General features: G+C 33.1%; 1 protein-coding gene across 1 annotated transcript; it reads right to left on the minus strand.

The window, feature by feature from the left end:
- Positions 1-4,265: 4,265 nt before the first annotated feature.
- On the minus strand, positions 4,266-7,658 carry LOC104825795 (growth-regulating factor 1-like). Its single transcript, XM_010558183.2, has 4 exons — positions 6,914-7,658; positions 6,217-6,393; positions 5,260-5,590; positions 4,266-5,164 (listed from the first exon to the last, which is right to left on the minus strand). The coding sequence occupies exons 1-4, from the start codon at positions 7,356-7,358 to the stop codon at positions 4,498-4,500; spliced, it is 1,620 nt and encodes a 539-aa protein (XP_010556485.1). The 5' UTR covers positions 7,359-7,658; the 3' UTR covers positions 4,266-4,497.
- Between the last annotated feature and the right edge of the window lie 14,290 nt (positions 7,659-21,948).

The raw sequence follows: 21,948 nt of genomic DNA on the forward strand, positions 1-21,948 counted from the left end.
TTTCATTTGCTACTCGGCGAAGATATTGGTTCGTCGATTTTGAAAGCGAGTGGACAAGTAAAAGCATGTGGCAACGATAGAGCTTGAATCGCCTCCTTCTCTTCCTGATGAAGAAGAAGTACAAGCAAGATAAAGCGAGAATCGCCGCAATGAGTCTCCTCCAAAAGAGTTTACATTCAAATTTATATCAGAGATAATCTTAAATGAGTGTTGCGTTGGTTTGTAAAATAATTGATGAAGATTTTACATTCACATTCTGTTTATGGTTCTCAAACTCTTGATATAAAAGATATTGCTTAGTGTCAGGTTGTCATCGTTTAAACTTGCAAATTTTTTTGGATAACTTGAAAGTTTACTAGGTTTTTGATTCGACTACATCTTCCAAAAGATTCGGAAAAATCCATGGGAATGTCTTTCCCTATTTAATGCCTTTTGTTTGTGTTGGTTTATCCTAATACTTTTGTGGTTGTTTAACATAAAATAATTGTAATTCTAAAATTTGTCTAAATGTGTGTGTATATAACCATATTTTGGTTTCGTATGCTTTGTAATTCTAATTTAAGTTTCATAATTAAATTTCTTTTCTATGCGATAATATGAACAATACACTTACATATATAACATTTTGTGATTTACTCTAATCACATCATTTTAACGACATCTATATATTCGACTAATCCGATATCTATGACTTGGACGATCAATTGCCCACTTCGTTAATCAGTCAATACCTATTTCGCGATTGTCTAGAAAATCGGCAAAAAACGCCGATTCCACCGTCCGGAAAAGCAAACCCATTGTCGGTTCGTTACGGTAAACGTCCCTGACTGGTCGAAGATTCTGAAGAACGAATACAGGTGCCAGTGAAAGAGAGACAGAGACGGCGAATACGACAACAACGAAGAGGACGATGATAAAAATTTTGGCAGTGGCAGGGTGAGAACTGTGCCGCATGAGTATTTGTCGCACCAGATAGGATTCGTTTTCGGTGCACAAAGGGAATGATCATATTCTGAGGGAAAATATCTATATAGGTTGAGTAACGTGATTTGGAAGAAAGATTGGGTTTCAGAACTAACGTATCAAAATATTTATAATATAATTATTAGTATAAAACATATTAATAATTCGGGTTTATACATTTATATAGACGGGTTTAGTGGTCTTCAACTATTAGTCTATGCCAGAACTATATCATCTTTGTTATCTTCTAAACCGAGTAAAATTTATATTAATTTTTCTAATTTCTAATCAAATTAAATCTTTTTTTTGTATTTTACAAGGTTTCTATTATTATATTTATTAGCCGAAATATACATGTACTTTATAAATTCTAGCAAATAAGTCCCATAACGCAAACGCCAAAAAAATACGATAAAAAATCTGTCCGAATCTAACCCAATCGATATATACTCCAACCGATTAAAATAATATATCATATTTGGTATGAATATTTCAAATCCGAAATAACCGAACCCGAAATAATCGAACCGAATCCGACCGATATATACCTGAATCGAATCGAATCGAACCAATTAAAATAATATTCCAGATTGGATATGAATATTTCAAATTTGAATGAATCCAATATCATTATATTTAATTTTTATTTTAATCGGTTCTATTAAGTTTAGAGACTTATTTGGTAGAATTTATAAAGTACATATATATTCCGGCGAATAAGTATAAGTATAGGGTTTGTTTGGTTATAAAAAAATATAGGATTTTTTTGTCTGACATCTGAAAAGTATATATATATTTCGGCGAATGTATAAGTAGAGGGTTTTTTATAATAAAAAAATACAAATTTTTTTGTCAACATGTGAAGTACAGAGTTTTTTTGACGATTTTCTCTATTATATAATAAGTTATAGATTTAGTATATGTATACATATATGTGTAATATGTATGTGTTGAATATATATATATACACATATGTATAGATTTATTTATTAATGCGATTATTTACTTTTTTATTGGATTAGTATTTAATTTATTTTCAATTTAATTATTTTAAATTATATTTAGATAATAAAATTTATGTTATATAGATATATAGATTAGGGTTATTTAATATTTTTTTAGTTATTTATAAAGATATTATTATTAATTTAAAGGAAAAACTTTTCAATGAATAAAAAACTATTACAAAATTAAATAAAAAATTTAAAATGAAAATATGAGTAATTAAAATAAAATAATAAGTGAAATTTAACAAAATATAATTATTTAAAAAAATTATTGTTATTTAAAATAATATTTACTGATTTATAATAAAATATTATATAAAATAAAAAGTTATAACTATGAATAAATTAGGATAAACTAAATGATGACATTTTAAAATGGAGTAACAAAATAAAGTGGTGGGAGAATTTTTGATAAATTTAAACATATTTTCTATAAAAATATTATTGGTATTTTCTTAAAAAAAAAATTGAATGAATTTTGTAGTAAAAATCCGTGAACACACAAATAAATTGAATGAAATAAGAATTACTATAATCGTTTGCAAGTCAAAAGTTTAGCAACGATCGATAATTATGAAGACATATATAAAATGATAGATTATTTAAAAATACTCATATATAAAATAATATCATTATTATATTAAATTTATTAATACTTTTTATAAATAAATAATGTAGTATATTGCTAACGCATCATTATTTTTAAATATTTATATACATGTACAACTCTATATTATTAAAAAAAAAATAAAGTCTAAAATTGAGTACGACCAAACTAAACAAAGTATTTTCAATAATTATTATATTCTTTCACTATTTTTAGTTTTTATACAAATAATATAAGAATGAGATTATAATAATTTAATTTTATTAATATATTTTTCCTATATATATCTACCATTTTTATAATATTCATATCAACAAAATTTATAAAAAAAATAAAAAAAAATATATAATAACCCGTTCAACGCGGATCTTCATCTAGTATTTTTATTAATAAAAACAAAACTCGAACCAGATTGTAACGTAACCGAACTGGTCATATTCAATTCAAATAGCCATCCCACCTTTGGGTAGCACTTCCTGACAATTCTAAAAGTTTAGGGAAAGTTTTGAAATATTACTAGACATATGGGGTTAAATTATAATAGTCAATAAAGTACGAGGTGCAAGGAAGTAAAATTATACGTTTCAATGTAAAAACTAGGGCAAAGGGCTTTCCGAATCAAAACCCTCCCCTATTTAAGCAAATTATCTCCTACCGCAGCTTCATCATGTCTTTCGCTGAGAAACCAACATGTTCTCCTGCGTCGGTTTTCTGATCCATGGCTTCTAATCTGATTTCTTTTCTCTGCGGTTTCTGGGTTTTATAACTAGAGATTCGTCACTTTTCTGGGTTCGTTGCGATGATCGCAAAGATAATTCCTCGTACGGAAACGCCATTGACAATGGCTTGACAGACTCAATATCTACCCATAGAATATGAGCAACACCCATCTCTTCCAATCGTTTTCAGATTTTTCTTTTCGACGTTTCTTTTGATAAAGTCGCCTACTTTCTGTGTGTTTGCTTCTGGGTATAACGCAGATTTTTCCTCTGATCTTGTTTTTTATAATTACTTTGGATGCTGCCGTGACTCTCTCTTAACGTCCAAGTGTTGTTGTGGAGACTGAAATCAGGGTTATCTTGGGCGCAAAGCTTAAAGATTTAGTAGATTTTCATAATGAATCTCTGGGTTGTTTTAATTTCCTAATACTGATGTCAATTTGTGGGTTTTGATTTACAAATCCAAAGGAGCTTGCTTTATAGTCTGTATAGCTGAATTCCACGTTGCGCTCTGACCAGCAAACTCCTGAAAATGAATCAAAATGGTGGTGTTTAAAGCCCTAGTTCGACTGTAAAACCTTGGATTGAGTGAACTCTGTGACATGGGTTCTGTCTTGGTCTTGAGATGGAGAGTTGGAAAGTAAATTTCTGTATAAATGGATTGAAATCTCTGATAGAAACCTTACCTATATGATTTTACCTAAAGAGAGTAAAAAACATCTACATGAAAACAGTGAAAATTATGATGTCCCATCCCATGCAAGAGGAAGTGAGTTAACAGTTTGAAGGAATTATCAGATGTTGCAGCAGTTCATGTTACAGCTTTCTGATCAACTGATTTCATTTCCCTGATGCTTTGCCTCAGATTCAGTATGCATTCTTCACATGTAAAGCATAAAGCAATCCGGCTCTAGCTTTCGTGGAGGCATTTGTATTAGAGATATATACATATCTCTTGTATTTTATCAAATGTCAAAATCCTTTTTCCAAAACAGAGACTGTTACATAATCCTCAACTACAACATTGCAAATGGTTAACATGAAACCAAGTGCCCCTTGAGCTCCTACATAACAGGAATGGTGAATACCTAGCCAAAAGTTAGAAGCCTACTTTAAAAAACAAAGGAACAAAAAGCATAACCAGTCTCCCAAACAAAATGGTTTTTTTTTCATAGTACATCTCCCTTGGATCATCATTAGTTTAGGGAGGTACAGACCAAGAGCAGTGGACAAGGCTAGGAACTGGCCCGAGCATGTCGGTGCAAAAGCTCGACCCTTCATAGACCCTACCGCTGTCTGCTCTCGGGCTGCTTCCCGTGCTGCTATTGGACATGGACACAAAGGTTGTCTTCTGCAGAACTCCAGTAGGTGATGATTGGCTGCTGTTGTGCAACGCCTCCCCAAGTGGACCTCCAATGGAACTGTCCCATGAAAGAGGTATGTTACTGCTACTCCCACCTTGCACTCCTAATCCCATTGGGACAGTGTCTGATTCATACGACAACCTTAGAGTGGTTGTTGCAGTTTTTCCCCGGTTTCTTGACAAGAAATCCGAGGATCCTGCAAGAGAAGGGTTTTGAGGACAGTTGTCCATAAACTGGAGAAGCTGGTGATGGGATGGAGCTTCGGTTGCTTGATCAGAAAGGTATACTGAGCGAGATGATCCTCCATGTGGAGAAGGGTTGAGCAGTGACTCGGATGGAACAAAACCAAACTCGTTGTATGACGATTTTTCAAAAGGGTTTTGATGTTTGAAGAGGAAATTGGAATCTTCAGGCCTCAGACTGGCATTCCTAGAAGACAGCATAGGCATAGAACTCATTTCTTGATGTTTCTCGCCAGACGTGGTGTTCTTGCCCATGAAAACACTGCAATGAAGATAACCCAAGTTCGGAAATAGGTGGAACAAATCAAATCATATTCCCTGAGGATGGTGAGAAGGAAAAAAAACAGAAGGACGAACCCATTGATGGAATCACTCATGGATGAATGTTTGGGCTGATTCTGTGATAGAGCAAAGGTGGTAGTGTTCTTGGAGGCAATGCCACTGGCACAAGTTGCTCCACCAGCGGCAGATGCCTTGGCCATGGCAGCAGAAGAGGAATGGCCTTGAACTTGGCCTTCCACAGGCTTTCTTGAACGGTGGCGACCTCTGTTCATGTGCCGCTCACAGTACTTCTGGTCAGGTACCGCATCTTTCGAGCACCTCCACTTCTTCCCATCAGTCCTTCTGCACCTTCCTGGCTCTGGATCTGCGTTGCTTGAGAATCCTAGATGGAAACCTCCCCATCCCACTTCATGCACCACATCAAACACACACATACATCATCATCATCATCATCATAACTACAGAAAACAAGAATGGGTTGCGGGCAGCTTTCAAAACGTTTTCTCAGTTCAGAACACTTGAATACTATTGAGTTATCGTTTGTTGATAAGTTAAGACTTTCTAATACTTAATGGAACAGACAGCATCTTCTTCAACCCACAAGCTTTCAGACAATGAGATACATTCGCCTAAGGAAGATAGTATACAAACTCTATTACAACGAGTTTGCACCAAGTCATGTTAAACTACAAAGGAGATGAAAATTTTGAAATTATAATCATAAAAGGAAAAGAAAGCTTTCAGCTTTATTTCCTTTTTCTTATGGTGTGTTCTGTCTCCACTGTTTATGTTATGTTTTGTAATGGTGAATCTCCTGTATATGTTTCACTGTTTTGGTCAACTTCAATCACAATAAGACTCGATCTCTCGGAAGTTGGGCTCTAACTCAGTGTCTGCTACTTGACTTTTTTGCAAGTGATTAAAAGGACAGAAGCTTAGTCCACGACCAAACCCACTTCTTGCTCTTTTGTTTTTCTTGAAGAACAGAAGAGAAAGAGACAAAACGGACAGAGAGAAGAGAGAAAGACTTACAGGCGTTCGACCTCAACAAGCCTCCACTTAAACAAGACAAACCAGCAGATTCAAAGGCTTTTCTGATGGGCAAAAGCAGCGCAGAGGGTATGGGAATGTTAGCGCACATGTACTTATAAATCAGTGTCTGATGCTCCAACTCTATCCACTGCGACTGTGTGAACCCATTGTTGCAGCCTGAAACAGAGCATTGGTCCATGTTACAAAGAAAAGTTAGCGCCATAGAAACAGAAAACAGAGAGACTTTATGCCTCCAAAATTTAGACAGACAACAAGAATCTGAGCTACTTGGAACTCACTGTAAGAGGAAAAAAGAAACATGGTATGAAGAGGAAAATGGGGGAAAGAACTGAAGAAGTTTTATAGAATCAGACATTGGCAAGCAACCATTGTGTTCTCTTTGATAATCGCTGAAGAAAAACCAAGACTCGCGGAAAAAGGACCACCAAAAACCAGCAAAAGGCATGAATTAAATACTCTATCAAGGGGGCGAAAAGTTAGGTTATATGTAAAGGGACCCAATCTGGAAAAAACCAAAGAAAAATCTGGTAAGACACTGAAATATGATGAATCATGAAACTCCCAACGTAAAGGACAAGGTTTTCTTTGCCCAGAATTAAAAAAAAAAAAACTTTTTTTTTCACTTCCTGAAGGCATTGCCTCTCGCTACATGACTTGCATAGACATATAGACGAACCTGCATTTCTAGTACTGTAAGGAGACACTGTTGAGAGCTGAAAATAAGACAGCAAGTTTGCGTTTTGGGCATTTGATTTGGGGGAAGAGAAACTCAGCATCTGGTCTTCTGGGTGATGCTGAGGAGCGGCGGCGGCGGCGGCGGCGGCGGCAGAGAACAGAGGAGAACAGTTGGATCTTAACAGAGACATGGACTTGCCGTTGTCTGAACCGGACAAACCATCACCAACTGCCTTGGCCATTCTCTTGCAACCCTTCAAAGACCCATCATCCTTATCATCACCATGATCATGATGCTCATCATTCACAGGCCTTTCTTGCTTCCTAAACAAACCAGATCCGTACAGCTTCTGCTTTGTCAGGGGATCTGAGACAGTAGAACCAAACCCAGAAGAAGAAGAAGAAGAACCCACCAAAGAATCCAAATCCACCAACCCAAAATCCATCAAAGTTCAAAACTTTTAGCCTAAAAACCCACTTTCCTCGACAAGCAGAGCATTGGGGAAGAAGCTGTGGAAGAGACATGTGAATGCCGAAGCAAAACAAAAGCGTACATTTTGGAAGATGTGAAGCAGCAACTGTTATGTGTGGTTTTTTCTCGAGCAAAAGCAATCAGACAGGGAATGGACTTTTCCGTTGGGGCACTTCTTATGTATGCTTCTGAAATGTGGGAAAAAAAAAATTGGAAATGAAAATAATTGGGGAGATGAATAAAAACTAAAAAGGGAGGCTCTTTGAGGGAGGGAGGAAGGAAACTGACTTGACAAAGCTAGTGTACATACATGTATACATACATACATATAATTATATATATAATGTATTTGAATATACACATACATATACATGTGTATGTATATATAATGACGAAAAGTAGATTTTGTGAATGGCAATGTGGGAAAACCAAATACGTAGGGCCTCTCTTTGGGGTAAGCAAATGACAAAAGTTTCAACATTTTTCTCTAACTACAATATTTTCTCAAGATCTTCTCCCAACATGTCGTCCCAACTCTTCTTGATTTTGGAAATTTTTGCTTTCAGATATTTATTGTAAATTATTTCATACCAACTTTTTCAAATTTTACAGAATAAAACCTTTAAATCATTTATTCAGCCAATATACAAAAAAATACAAAAATTATAAACTAATTTTAGTAGAATACTAACACTAATCTTATTAAGAATATAGTGATAGACAGAACAAGATCTGATTGTTATTCAAACTGATTCTCTGCAATTCTGTTTCCATATTTGTAGCAACTACACATGTGTATATATGTAAACACACTCGTGAATAACAAGATGCAATTCCTCCAAATTCTCTGTTTATCTTATATAGTATCAGAGCCTGGTTCCTTAAATCTTGTTTTGTCTATCATATAGTTACATAACGGATAACTCTAACTCTTCATAATTTCAATAATTTTAATTTTTAATTATGAACAATTTTATATGTAAAGGAGTGTACTTAGACCGAATTCCTTTGTAGAGATCCTAAAAATAGATGGAGAGCGGATTGAGATATTTTCCTTATTAACATTACCCCAAATCAATCCGGTGATCTCTATAATACAAGTTAATATTTATAACATGCGTTTGATGCCAAAAAAATTATATAAAAAAGAGAAAAGCTCCTAAAACTTACATACATTTATTTCGTAAACCATGAAAAATATCATAGCATACATACATTTATTTATAGACTATGGATAAAATGTTACAGTGTGAGCAATCAATTACCTATGTTATATATTTATTGAAAAACTTTTTTCCAATAACAGCGGCTCTTAAACAACCTTAATTATACAAATAGATATACACCACCCTAATTTATATTGTGTGCGCATATATGTACATATAGTTTTCTATACATGATATACGCTCAATCCCAAGTTACAGAAGATCAACAATATAATTTGAATTCATAATATTAAAAAGATAATCCATATTACTAGGCGACAAATGTTATTGGACTTTGTATGAAGTATCATATAATTTATCATTTTAATATTTTTTTCTCCAAAAAAAAAAACGTACAACCATTGATTTAATTTCTAACCGCTTATATAATATTTGCATGGTATGAATTCTAATCCTTATAGTTTACAAATTAATATTCAACTGTAAAGCAAATTAATAACCAAGGTTGGACAAGAGAAGGAGAAATTCAATTACTCAGAAATTAAATTCAATAACATATAAGATGTTGGGGAAAAATCAGATGGTAAACGATTCATAAATGTGCTTATTTAATAAAAGAGCAAAAAATATTTATTACAGAGCAAACGTTATGTTGTCAACTTCTACGTAGTACAATTATTCACGCCACCTTTAACAATAAATTGGAGTGCAAAAAATTAAAGATATCAATAATTAAGGGTGAAAAATAAATGAAACAAAAATTACCATACAGCTTTCCAAACCGTATTTTTTAATACTATCGGTTTATGTGTTGGTGAAATATCTAACTTAATTTATTGAAAATAATATATTAAACATTAAATATAGCGAGGAGTGATGATGATGATGATGATGATGATGAGATGATGTTATTTCTCATGCCATGATGAGTAAATTCCATAATATTATAACAAAAATAGGTATGAAAAACGTGCACTGAAAACAAATGAGGTATTAAAACGTAAAAAAAGTCTAGATATCAAAATGTATAATAAAAATAAGTTGGGTATAAAAATATTTTATTTCCGAATGCTATTAATCAACGAACAATCTAATAGATTGGATATTAAAACACTTTATGCTATACATGAATATATATATATATATATATATATATATATATATATATATACACTCTGTGACTTTTTGTGTGTATGTACGAGAGTTATTGTGTTGTGTTTATTACAAATCTTTAATTTTATTCTTATTTTTGTGCCTATTTTTGTCAAAGCTGGAAAGCACGGCACGTATTTTTTTTAATGCATACATCTCCTTAGAACATGGCCCGACGGTCAAAGGGGAAGTGCATTCTAGTACCTTAGTTTCTATATATAGCAACAATGCTATTTCTCATGCAATTAAATCTAGTCAAAATAATTAAAAATGTAGTGCTGTTTATTTACTATTAATTATAACAATAAAGCGGATTAGTGATTTTCAAAAGGATTAATCAATTTAATTACGAAAACAAATTATTTTCTCATTTGTGATATATTGATAAGTTTTCTTAAATGAATTAACTCCAAATGTTTTGTTTTTTATATTTTGTTTCCTCATTGAAAAAGAAGTTCGCGGGTGTGATTGATCAACAACGATTATCATATATAGTTTACGTAAATTATATATGGATATTGTTAGTTATTTAATCGAACTTCTCTTAATTATTGAACACGTAATAAAAATTTACTATACTAAGTACATTGAACGTTGATTATAATTTTAATCTTTTCTTTTTTTAGAGTGATCACGTCAAAAGAGTGAGATTTATCCCTATTTCGTAAATTTGGTTTGCTAGTACAAAACGAATGCAAAATGACGTTTTAATTTATTTCAAAAGTTCTAATAAATATATTTAGATTCCATTTTACTCATGATCATCGATATTATAAAAGAATTCTCGTAGATTATAGAATAAGGGTAATTTAAAAAAATTCATTCATGAATTTATAAAGAATATTGAAAATTTTATACAATTTACATAGTATTAGATTTATTTATTATAATATTTGCTGTTTAGTTCCAATATTTTTATTATGTTAAGAATTTTACTGATTACAAAAAAACGCAATATACATTTAAATTTCTTCAATAATAAATTAATAATAATTATTATGGTTGTTGTTAGTGTAAAAATTTACGGAATGATATTTTTATTGATAGCCAAAATAACATATAAATAGATGAGAGTCTTACATTTGAATGAATAAGTAAAGTACACATAATAATAAATATTCCTAAATATATATTTTTCGGATTTGATAAGATCTCCATTATACGATATATCTCGTAATATTCTCCAAGATCCGGTATATCTCAACATCCCCCTTCAAGTTGGAGCGTGGAAGATAATGAAACATCCAACTTGCTGAAAAGATGATCAAACGCATGCCGTTTGAACCATATCACCTTGCGAACTTGTGTCAATCATAACTAAAAAAAATCAAACAAACGATTGCGCTGCAACTTTGGCACCACGCACAAAAGTTTGATGATAACAAAAAAAAGGACGACAATCGCGGTGCAGAAAGAAGTCTCGGGAATAACTCTGATTCATCCGATATTGAAAGGCAGCTATGCGAAAGTGTTTAATGACAACATGTGGCTATGCAAAAAAAATCAAACAAATGATTGGCGGTTATGCAAATAATCTTTAGAAACATGTGAGATTATGAGAGAAAAAAAAAACAAAAATAAAATGACTCTCTTATTCTTAATAAAAAAAACTCGAAATGATATTACCACTGGATCAGTATATCATCATCTTCATCTTCACTCTCATTATCGATCATCATTTTTATAAAAAGAACAACAAATTAGAAAAAAATCAGGCTCTGATACCATATAAAAATTTGCGGAATGATATTTATATTGATAGTCAAAATAACATATAAATAGATGAGAGTCTTACATTTGAATAAGTAAAGTACACATAATAATAAATATTCTTAAATATATATTTTCCAGATTTGATAAGATCTCAATTATATGATATATCTCGTAATATTCTTTAAGATCCGGTATATCTCAACAGTTAGACTTTGCTGAAGTATAAATGTTGAGAAGGTGGTCTTGTTATTATAATTACTCTAAAACGGAATATATACACACACAAAAAAAAAAAATCAGACTCAATGAATTGAAATAGTTGGTCTCTGAACTCCGAAGAAAATAAATTCGTGGTATTGTTACGAACCAAATTTTCATGGATCTTTAATTTTCTTTAAGCGGTACACCTATTTAATGCCACCGAATATGTTTTCACTCATGGTATTCGAACATATTTTATATATGAAACATACGGTACATACGGTATATATATTACGTGGGGAGGGTATGTACCGTATGTTTCATAATCGTAGAAGTGTATCTCAGTTATACACCAACAATTTGTTTTATTAAAGAAAAAATGTATTCACTCAATCACACACTCATAGATCTATAATATAAAAAAAATCGGCATATATAAGAAAATCGGCCACACACCCATCCGTGGGTGGCTAAGTGGCGAAAGGGTGTTGCTCTCTGGGTTCTGATCGTCGGTTCGAAACCAACGGATGGGGAGGGAGGGGGTTTTTCTCAGTTCGGAGGGTGTTGCTCACTGGACCCTTGCCGCCGAACCTCTAAAGGCTGCTTCCGGGCCTAGAAGATGTAGGTTGGGCCGAAGATTCAGGTGAATCTCCTGGATAACAAACAAAAAAAAAACATCGACATTCATGTTTTCTTAACCATCGTCGGATATTTGGGGTTTTGTAATAATAATAATAATCGACATAAGAAAATCATAGTATAAATTTTGTTTTTTGGGTTCGTTTCTAATGATTCTTTTATTTTAAAAACTATATTTAATATTCGATTTTTATATTATATTCGATGAGTTATGATTATGATCTTTCTATTAGATTATATGGGATGATTATGGTTTTATTAATAAAGATGTTAGCTTTCTAACAAAAAAAAAATCGATTTTTGGATTGTTTATTTTTAGCTTCGGATTTTTTTTTTTGTGTGTAAAAGTGATTTGTATTGAAGTGGAACATGTACATGGTGAGATGTTTAGGCATATACGAAAGCATGTTTACATAGCTAATGGCGCATTATAAAGAAAATCATAATCATCCCATGAAACTTAATTGGATTATAATTATATATATATATATATTATTCAATCCAATTTTATAAACACAAACCATACATAACCAACTTTAGAGAGAGATGAACGATGTTGACAAGTCGAGAAATTGGTGCGGTGAAAATAAAAATCCCAAGTGGATCCACTCTCTCTGTCTGCTTTTGTGGGGTGACTTATTTCCATCCAAAACAAACTTTATGATAAAATTTAATCCAAGTATTTATAGTATATATACATTTTATATGTTATTAGATTCATTTCTAATGTTTTTAAAAAAAATATCTTTATAATTTTAATAATTGATCTCGTCATTTTGTGGAGTTTTTTGTTGTTGTAAATTTATCCGTTTTATCCATCTTTTCCATGAAACATTATTACAAAAGAGTGAATTTATTAGAGAATTTGGATACAAAGTAAATAAATAATGAGGGAAATGCGAAACGGCACAGTTTTAGCTAGAAAGAGATAAGAGAAGAGAAGAGAACTCTTCGTCCCCGATTTGCCGACACAAGGCTCCGTGGGACCCACACGCTCTTGTGTCACTTTCATCCGCCAATGTGGGACCCGTTGCCTACGTGGCACCTTCCCAAGCGTCCAATTTAACCTTATCTTCGTCCTCGCGCTCGTACACGTTCCTTGTCTCCCTCTTAAATTATTTGTAGTTTTGTACTTCGAGTAAAAAAATTAAAAAAAGAAAAGAAAAGAAAAATCAATTGCTCCTGAGTTATTTGGTTCGAGACAGAATCATTTGATCTTCGTGGTATCGTATTATTGGTTATTATCCATAGCTTTTAGAGAATTTTGTATTTCACTTTTAGTTTGTAAGTTTGAAAATAAAATAATTATTATGCATATCTGATATAATAATAACTCAAATACATTATGTTACATTTAATGGAATTACCAGATATATATACAGTTGCGTACAAATTTGTGAATATCAGAGTTTTAAATAGAATGTCAATTTAGATCCGAAATTTGAAGTCCGGTCTAATTCAATCCGAAAAATAATAGATTTCTGGTTTAAGATTTTTGGTCCAAAAAATTCATATTTTCATATCATTCTCAAACCGGTATTCGGGTCCGATTCGAATTGACCCAAAAACTCGATATTTTTTTAAAAATATTAATAAAAAAGAAAAAAATATATATTTATGAATTATTTTGATTGGGCCGATCCGATCCAAACCGAACCTGAAATCTATAAAGTTAAGTTTCATATTTAGTTATATAAACCCAAAAAAATCGGGTCAATATGAACCCGGATCCAGAACCTTCAGAACGAGTGCAGGCTAAGGTCGGGTCGATTGACCCCTAATTTTAAGATTATTAATTAAGCTTATTGTATAAATATTATAGTAAATTCATTACGTAAAAACAATATAAAATGTTATTTCACTTGATTGACATGAATAAATCTAATATTTGATTGGAATCATGGCCAACATTTTAAATGGTATCTAGATATACAATTTTACAATATTCAACAATCTCTATTCTTTTTTGGTGGCTGTTTCCTATTTTTTGAGAAGGAAATGCCTGCTTCACCAAAATTAACAACCACATTATAAAATTTGAAACCATATACTACATATCTATAGTTTTGGCGTCAACAACGATTGCGTTATAAAAAAAAAAATCTATGAAACTCTACGTACGAAAAAATTTTAGAATTAAAAATGTACTAATATTAACATTATAAATCATAAATAAAATTAAATTTTAGAAATGAGTTGCATGGAAATTCTGTTGACTACGCAAAAATAACACTATTCGCATTGATGGGATGGGGATTGTTGTAATATCTTTTTTCACAAAAAAAAAAACCTGAATTTATAAAAACAAAAAAAAACAGCTGTGAAATTGAAAATATATTACAAAATCAATTTAATAAAAAAAAAAAAGGAATAGAATAAATAAATGAGAGTCACGTGACAAACTCGGCTATGTCCATTCGAGCCTTTAATTATTAGAGGACTTGACTTTACCCATTTGATTCCGAAATCTCAAATTGGTCCCCCAAACCCCTCTCATATTTATTAAACTTGTCTTTTTTTAGAAAATAAAAGATACACTATACACAATCTTTTATACATAATACTTGTATTATATATATGTATATATATATATATGTATACACAATATTTATACGAATATAACAAAACAAAAAAGCCTAGGATAACGCATGATTGCGTCTATCTCCGTCTATGATGCGTGTTTCCGAGAGGAAACTTTGGAACCATAAAATTGAAATATATTCCGCGAAATTATTTTAAAATCATATGCTCGAGTGTGTTTTTTTAGTTTATTACAAGGATCTTCTCGTTTCGTTGAGGTAATCTAATAAATTCATTGGAAATATTGAATATTTTAAAAAAGGAGAAGAAAATATTTCGTGCCAAAGAAAACAGAAGAATAAGCAAAATAGTCTTGTTAATAACTAATTGTTCTGTTTCATTTTAGATAAATAACGTTTTCAGATTTTAATGTAATTTTTAATATTTTTTCAATTTTATCCTTAGTTAATAATACTTATACAATAGATTTAACAATTATCTATACAATAAATAAGGTTATTTGGGATAAAATATTATTTTTCTTAAACGTCATCTAATCTGAAAAGGAGGGAGTAATAAGTATCTTATTTACAGATTTAAACACATTCGGTTACATGAATTGCATGAGATTGGTGATTTGTGAACTACTCTTGTGGCGTTTTAATTATTCAATTTGATGATGTTTTCTTAACGAAATTTTGTTTGTTTGTCTTTTGTTTATCATTGAATCCTCTTAATTTTGTCAAGAACAAACACATTAATAATAATTCGTTACATTTATAAGTAAACTTTTAAAAATTTTTTACAAAAAATTATTAAATTTTTAGATTGTTGTCTATAATATGCAAATTCCTAACCGTTATTTTCCTTGCTGCCCATTTCATTAGCATGAAAGAAAAAAAGATTTTCAACCAACAAGTTATATGAAGGTCAAATGCCCTAATTCGATCTAGAACCATAATTTGTTTTTACTAAAATTAAGACAACAAAGTTTAATGTAACATAAGAACGCATATTAGGGAGAGCGACCGAAGAAGATTTAGAGAAAATTAAGAAAGAAAAAAAAATCTATGATGAAATGTTTCTAATGTATTGTTTAGACATCTTGTGCTAATCGGTTAGTTTGTGGTTTTATTTTATTTTCATATAACCGTAATTACTTTTAAAATTTGTTTGAAAATTCATTTCTAAAATATATTGATTAGATTTATCAAACAATCAAATCGTATTAATCTACGTCGAGAAGCTCTCGATGGTTTCTCTTCTCCATGATCATAATTCATAAGATAAAAATCATGAAAATGTATAAAAAAAACGAAAAAATAAATATTTATTTGGTTTTTTAGTGTTTGAAAAAGAAAGTGATGGATGGATGATAAGAACAAAAGTGGGAAGAGTTTACGTCAGCCTACGATGGTTTAGCACACAAGACATGTCTTGTCAAGTGAGAGTTGATAGTCAAACACCGATACAAAACAAAAATAATTTATAATAAATGTTATAACAAATATTATTTATTATTATTATTATTATTTATACATATTATGAAAATAGAGAAAGCCCATCTACGCCTCGTCCTGTCTTCGGGTCGAGGCCCTCTCCTCTCATTCGTTTGAAGTTCGTGCCATGCAAATATTAAATCAGTCTACATGCGATGAAAACATAGGCTCGTCCACGTATTTTTCTATTCGTTAGCAATTTCAAAAATGGTTTTTAAAATACATCGATTTTTAAATTTGGAAAATATATAAACGGTATTAATATGTAATAACGGTTTATACATCATGTTTTCAGCATCTTTGGCCGTATAAGCTCACGTGTATACATTATAGGTCAATTGAATACACATTCTCTAACCCGATTATATATAAAATAGAGTTTAATATACTTGTGCACAGCTTACAAATTTTTAGCTAACAACTAACAACAGCACATTATATCATATTGGATATATATATCATTTGCAAAAGAATAAATCATCATATTCTCCATAGAAATTCATATATATGGTTGTCTCTTATAATCCTAAGTTGTTTAATATATAGTATAGTATGAACATGAAAAATATATAATAACTGAGTAAGAGGGAATCAAGACGATCATAGTGTTATCTTCGTATGATAATATATAATAATTTTAAAATACAATATTGTTTCATATGATGTTGTACTTTCTCACTATAACCAAGAAATTGGTTATGATTTTTGTAGTGATACAGACAAATTCTTTTGAATTGCAATTTTTGCTTACTAAAAAACTATGTAAAACTATAATCTGAAACCATCCAATTATTTTATATAGTTGATATATATTTTGGTGATTTATCCTCCAAATTATATTCACAACCAGAAGAATATATCATTTTTTCAAATTATATTAAACATCGATCATAAGAAAATACAAAATATGTTCAAATAGCTGCAATCATGTAAAACATGTTACCACACAGATCAATCAAAGCCTAAGATAACGACGACAAAATTAAGACGGTATATTAGAGGTGACATTTCCTTTGGTAGGTTCATTTTTGGATTTCGGTTTTTCTATTTAAAGAAATTATCAATTTAGTTTTTATATCATTTTCTGTTCGATTTCATTTGATTAGCTTTTAAGTTTAATTTTTATTTGAAATATATATTTTTTTGAAATATTTTTCTTTTTATTCTATTCTTTAAATTATTTTTATATTAAATTTAAATTTAGTTAATTTGATATACAGTAATCGAAATTATATAATGTTTAGTTTAGATTTATTTTAGATATAATTACATGATATTTGGTGTAATTTGATTACTTTTTGCATATTTAAATAACTATCTTCAGCATCATAGATGGTGAAAACTTAATGTTGTATAAAAATGAAAATATATTAATTAAATAACAAACGGATTAAATTTAGGTGGTTGAACATGAAAAGAATATATATATATATAGATAGATGATAAATAGGGTTTTGGCTTGTGAGAGAGGGGTTAATATGTTTGACAACTTGTGACACGTAGTTCAAGGTGCTCTTTGCTCCCACATGGCTCAAGGGATTTGTTAAACGTAGCTGTTTTTATTTTCACGAGAACCAAGGCTCATAAGCACGAGCTTACATAGCAGACCAAAAATACGTATTTTTATTTATTTATTAAACTTGAAAAAAATATATTATTTTCTAATGTTACGATTATAATATTGAAAACCCTAGTGAAAAAACTATCCATGCACAAACAGTCATGACTCACGCCATCGGTTAATTTAATTTCTCTCACCACACTCTATAACATTCCCGAGACCCCATCAAAAAAAAAAAAATTAATGCTCTCTTCTAGGGTTTACCCACAGTAATTTTTTTTTATGTTTTGAAATTTTTGTTGCATCTTTTTTTTTTTAGATAATATTTGTTGAAACTTTATAATACGAACGCATGTTTAATGACCATGGTTCAGCACTAACATACCCGATGATCAAATTCTATAACCGGTGGGTTTTTAAAGAGAACAGCTTTGTGATCTATTTCAGAATAATATTGGATACACGGATACCAATATTAAAATTATAGAAAACATTGATTTTGTTTTATTATAGATACATCCATCAAATTAATATTGATTTATATGAATTAGTTTAAATAAATAAAACTAAAACTTAATAGTATTGAAGAGACTTGATATTAGTGCTGCTAATGTATATACGTACATGATCATCGATGTTGCGGATAATTCTTGCTTTACTAAGTTTCTAATTAAATTTTCGAAATAAAATTGAATGAGCATATGAGCACATAAATTATTATTTCAATACGAGGTGAGTGTAAAACCCTTTTGAACCGAAGAATACCACTTGAGTTGTTCACATCAGTTATATATATCTATCTATATATATATATATATATTGTTGTGGTTCCCGGCCTTCGATCCCTCACAGACTCACTCCGAATTTCACCCTCGTTTGAGCCAAGAATCGAGAAGAGATGAGGGAGACACGAGATATACGAGTTCGGTACCGAGCTCTAACGCTCGGTGCCTACGTCTCGGGAAGAGGAAGTGTTCGATCTAGGGTTACAGAAGATAAACACACCGGAAAACCGACCGGAATCGGTTCCGATCTTCACGGATCGAAAAATCGCCGTGAGAGAGAAAAAGAGAGAGCAAACCTCAACAACACTCGTCGAATGACGAAACCCTAATTTGCGACCTAATGTTTTCGGCCATACAAATTACAGAATTGCCCCTCCGCGTTTCCAAAGCTTCTGCTTTATGCAGAGTCTTCAAAAGCCTCCACTTCATCCAGAGGTTTTGTAGAAGACACTCTACAAATCTCCACATTCTTCTGCAAAACCTGCAAAAGTAAAAACACGAAGAAAACTACGCCAAACCTAAACCCTAGCACTTCCCTTTACTTCCATTCAACTCTCCCTCCCGGCATGATCCAAGGCGTTTTGGAACACCGTTATTAGGAGAGTTCTTACCGAGCGTACCATAAGTACGTCTCAGCGTGAATAAACAATATAAACACGCAAATCCTAGTCTACCCAAAAAACGAGTGTCCGAGTATCCCTCGACACCTCCCGTTTCCGAAGACTAACGAAATGACCTCGAATAGATATGACTCTCTAGACCGTCTACATAACTCTCTCCGATGAAGTCTAAAACTTCACCTGTGCACCCTCGAGAGTTAACCCCGACATCTACCCGTCTCCCGAGTCTAACCCGACTGCCCTGAGACTAACCTGAGTCATACTATCGAACCTGCTAGACAACCTAGCCCTGGATCCCCGTAGAGTCTACACCACCTATGAGTTAGTGACTTCTACCCACGGACCCTAACCTGCCAACTAGAATTGTCTCACGGTTTTGTCCCGTGAAAACGATCCTAGTCATCTATGATGCTCCACCGAGAATGAGACACGTGAGTGCACGTGCTCCACCTCGAGAGGGAGTGTTCTAGCGCTCCAAACCTACACCGACTCTACCCCGGTGAATCCCGACACCTCCCAGCTCACACCATCTCTTGAGCATCCTACCCGAGGAAGCTCCAGCTAAATGTGGAGTCCTCACCTCCTGACCTACCACCGAGAACCGAAGCATCTTCGGTTACTCCTCCGAGGTCAACACGTCCTTCTACCTCGGACTCTCCCTACCTCATCATCCGGGATCTACAAATCCTCCATGTAGTATCCCTACCTACCCGCGGAACCACTCACTCCACCTGGTCCTTGGCCTACTCCTGCAACCCGATTTCTCGGGTTTGCCCGAGACCCCTAGTCCTTCCACCATACCCCTTTCGGGGTATCCCGAGTTAGAAAATCTAACTCCATCATCCTAACCGCTACCCTTTTCTCCTCTACCGACACCTAGGGTTCGGATTTGCATCCGAGACCTCACTACAAGGCACATCCTACTGGAGAATTACAAAACATGAGGTTCCTAGCACTCGACTCCTTATTTGTCTCTTATTTGAGACCCGGAGTACCCGATGCATTAACCTTTGGTCCTATTGACCAAGAGAAATGAATCGTGTGGCCTCCCATAACCTCGGTTTCCCGAGCTGGAGTATCTTGGCTCACCTCACCGACTTTCTCCTAAGGGATGATTTATCCCTTACCGTGTCTACTAACCGGGGACTAACTGGTAACCCTAGAAGTATCCTAGGATGATATAATCTGAGTCTAAAAAAGACTCTACCTGGAAGTGACTTAACTGACCCTAGGAGTGACTAAACCATGACCTAAGGGAAGAGACCGAATCCTAGAGGACTTAACCCTAGGTATATTTCTACCTAGCCGTGCTTAAACACGCTCCAACCCTAGTCTATCGGTCCTAAACCTAGGTACGTCTCTACCTAATCAGACCTACAAGATCTAGAGAACACGACCTAACTGGACTTAACCTAGGCACTCAACCTAAACCCGATCTAACGGACTTTAAACCAAGTCTAACCGGACATCTCCCTAGGTACATATTACCTAAACGGATCTAACACACTCTAAACCAGACCTGATTGGACTTAACACAAGGTATATTACTACCTAACCGACCTCCTAGACTCTCGCACAAACCTGATTGGACTTACCCTAGGCATAATTTTGCCTAACCGACCTATTAGACTCGAAACACAGCCTACTTTAAGACCTGATTACGTCTAACCAGACCTAACTTAAGGCTAACCGGACCTGACTACGTCTAATCAGACCTATAACACCGAGTCTACATGGCCCCCAACAAAGTCCTAACCAGTCCTACGATCCCGAGTCTACCCGGTCCCTCACAGAGTCCTAATCAGACCTACCCAAGTGCTATCTAGACCCTAACAGCCCTAGTTAGACAACCAAAAGCCCAAACTAGACTGGAAAAACCCTAATCAGACCTAAGCCAATCCTAATTGACCTAACCAACCCCTGATTAGTTACCTAAGTCCTAGTTAGTCACCTAAAAAAGTCCTAATCAACAATCCTAAGCCAACCCTATTGACTTACCAACCCCTGATTAGACTTTTAGCACCCTAATCAGACCTAAACTAAGCCTAATTGATCTAATTTAATTCTGATCAGACCCTATATATGCCTAAAATCTACTCCTACAGACCTGCCCTGATCTAAACCGACCCCTACAGACCTATATCTAGTGATCCTAGATATAACCAACCCCTAAACCAACCCGTTTTAGTCAAATCCCAACTAATCAGACCTAATCGGTCAATGTACCGGACTCTATGACTCAAAACTGGTACTTAGGAGTCCTATCTAGTCCTAAACTAGATAATACCTAAGTCTACAATCAGATTCTAATCTGATCAGACCTAGACAATGTCTCTATAGACATTCTAAACCTCTAATCAGACCTAACCAAGCCTATTTTGACTTAATTACCTACTGATCAGACCTAGACTAAGCTAGACTAATCCAAATTTGGCTAAACCAGACCTAATCAAGACCTAAACAGCACTTACAAACCTATATCAGACCTAAACTCGTCTATTACAGACCTGTACCAGCCTATTTAAGTCTAACCCGACCTCTTACCCAACTAAACGTAGTCAAATCCACCTATTTAGACCTATACTGAACAGAAAGAACCGGAATCTATGACCCACATCAGCTAAACCGAGATCTAAACAGGTCTAACCCTAGTGAATTTCACTAAACCCAGCCAAATTGGATACTAAACAGTCCTAACAGGGTAACCC

The sequence above is a fragment of the Tarenaya hassleriana genome, unplaced genomic scaffold, assembly GCF_000463585.1.
Source record: "Tarenaya hassleriana unplaced genomic scaffold, ASM46358v1 Cleome49, whole genome shotgun sequence".
NCBI lineage: Eukaryota > Viridiplantae > Streptophyta > Magnoliopsida > Brassicales > Cleomaceae > Tarenaya > Tarenaya hassleriana.

What these genes read in the sequence shown, in the direction of transcription:
- LOC104825795 (XM_010558183.2), bottom strand. Translation starts at nt 7,358, where the DNA reads ATGGATTTTGGGTTGGTGGATTTGGATTCTTTGGTGGGTTCTTCTTCT. An exon ending in CTTGTTGAGGTCGAACGCCT is followed by an intron (nt 5,591 to 6,216) that starts GTAAGTCTTTCT and finishes TGGTGCATGAAG; the next exon opens with TGGGATGGGGAGGTTTCCAT. An exon ending in ATGAGTGATTCCATCAATGG is followed by an intron (nt 5,165 to 5,259) that starts GTTCGTCCTTCT and finishes TCTTCATTGCAG; the next exon opens with TGTTTTCATGGGCAAGAACA.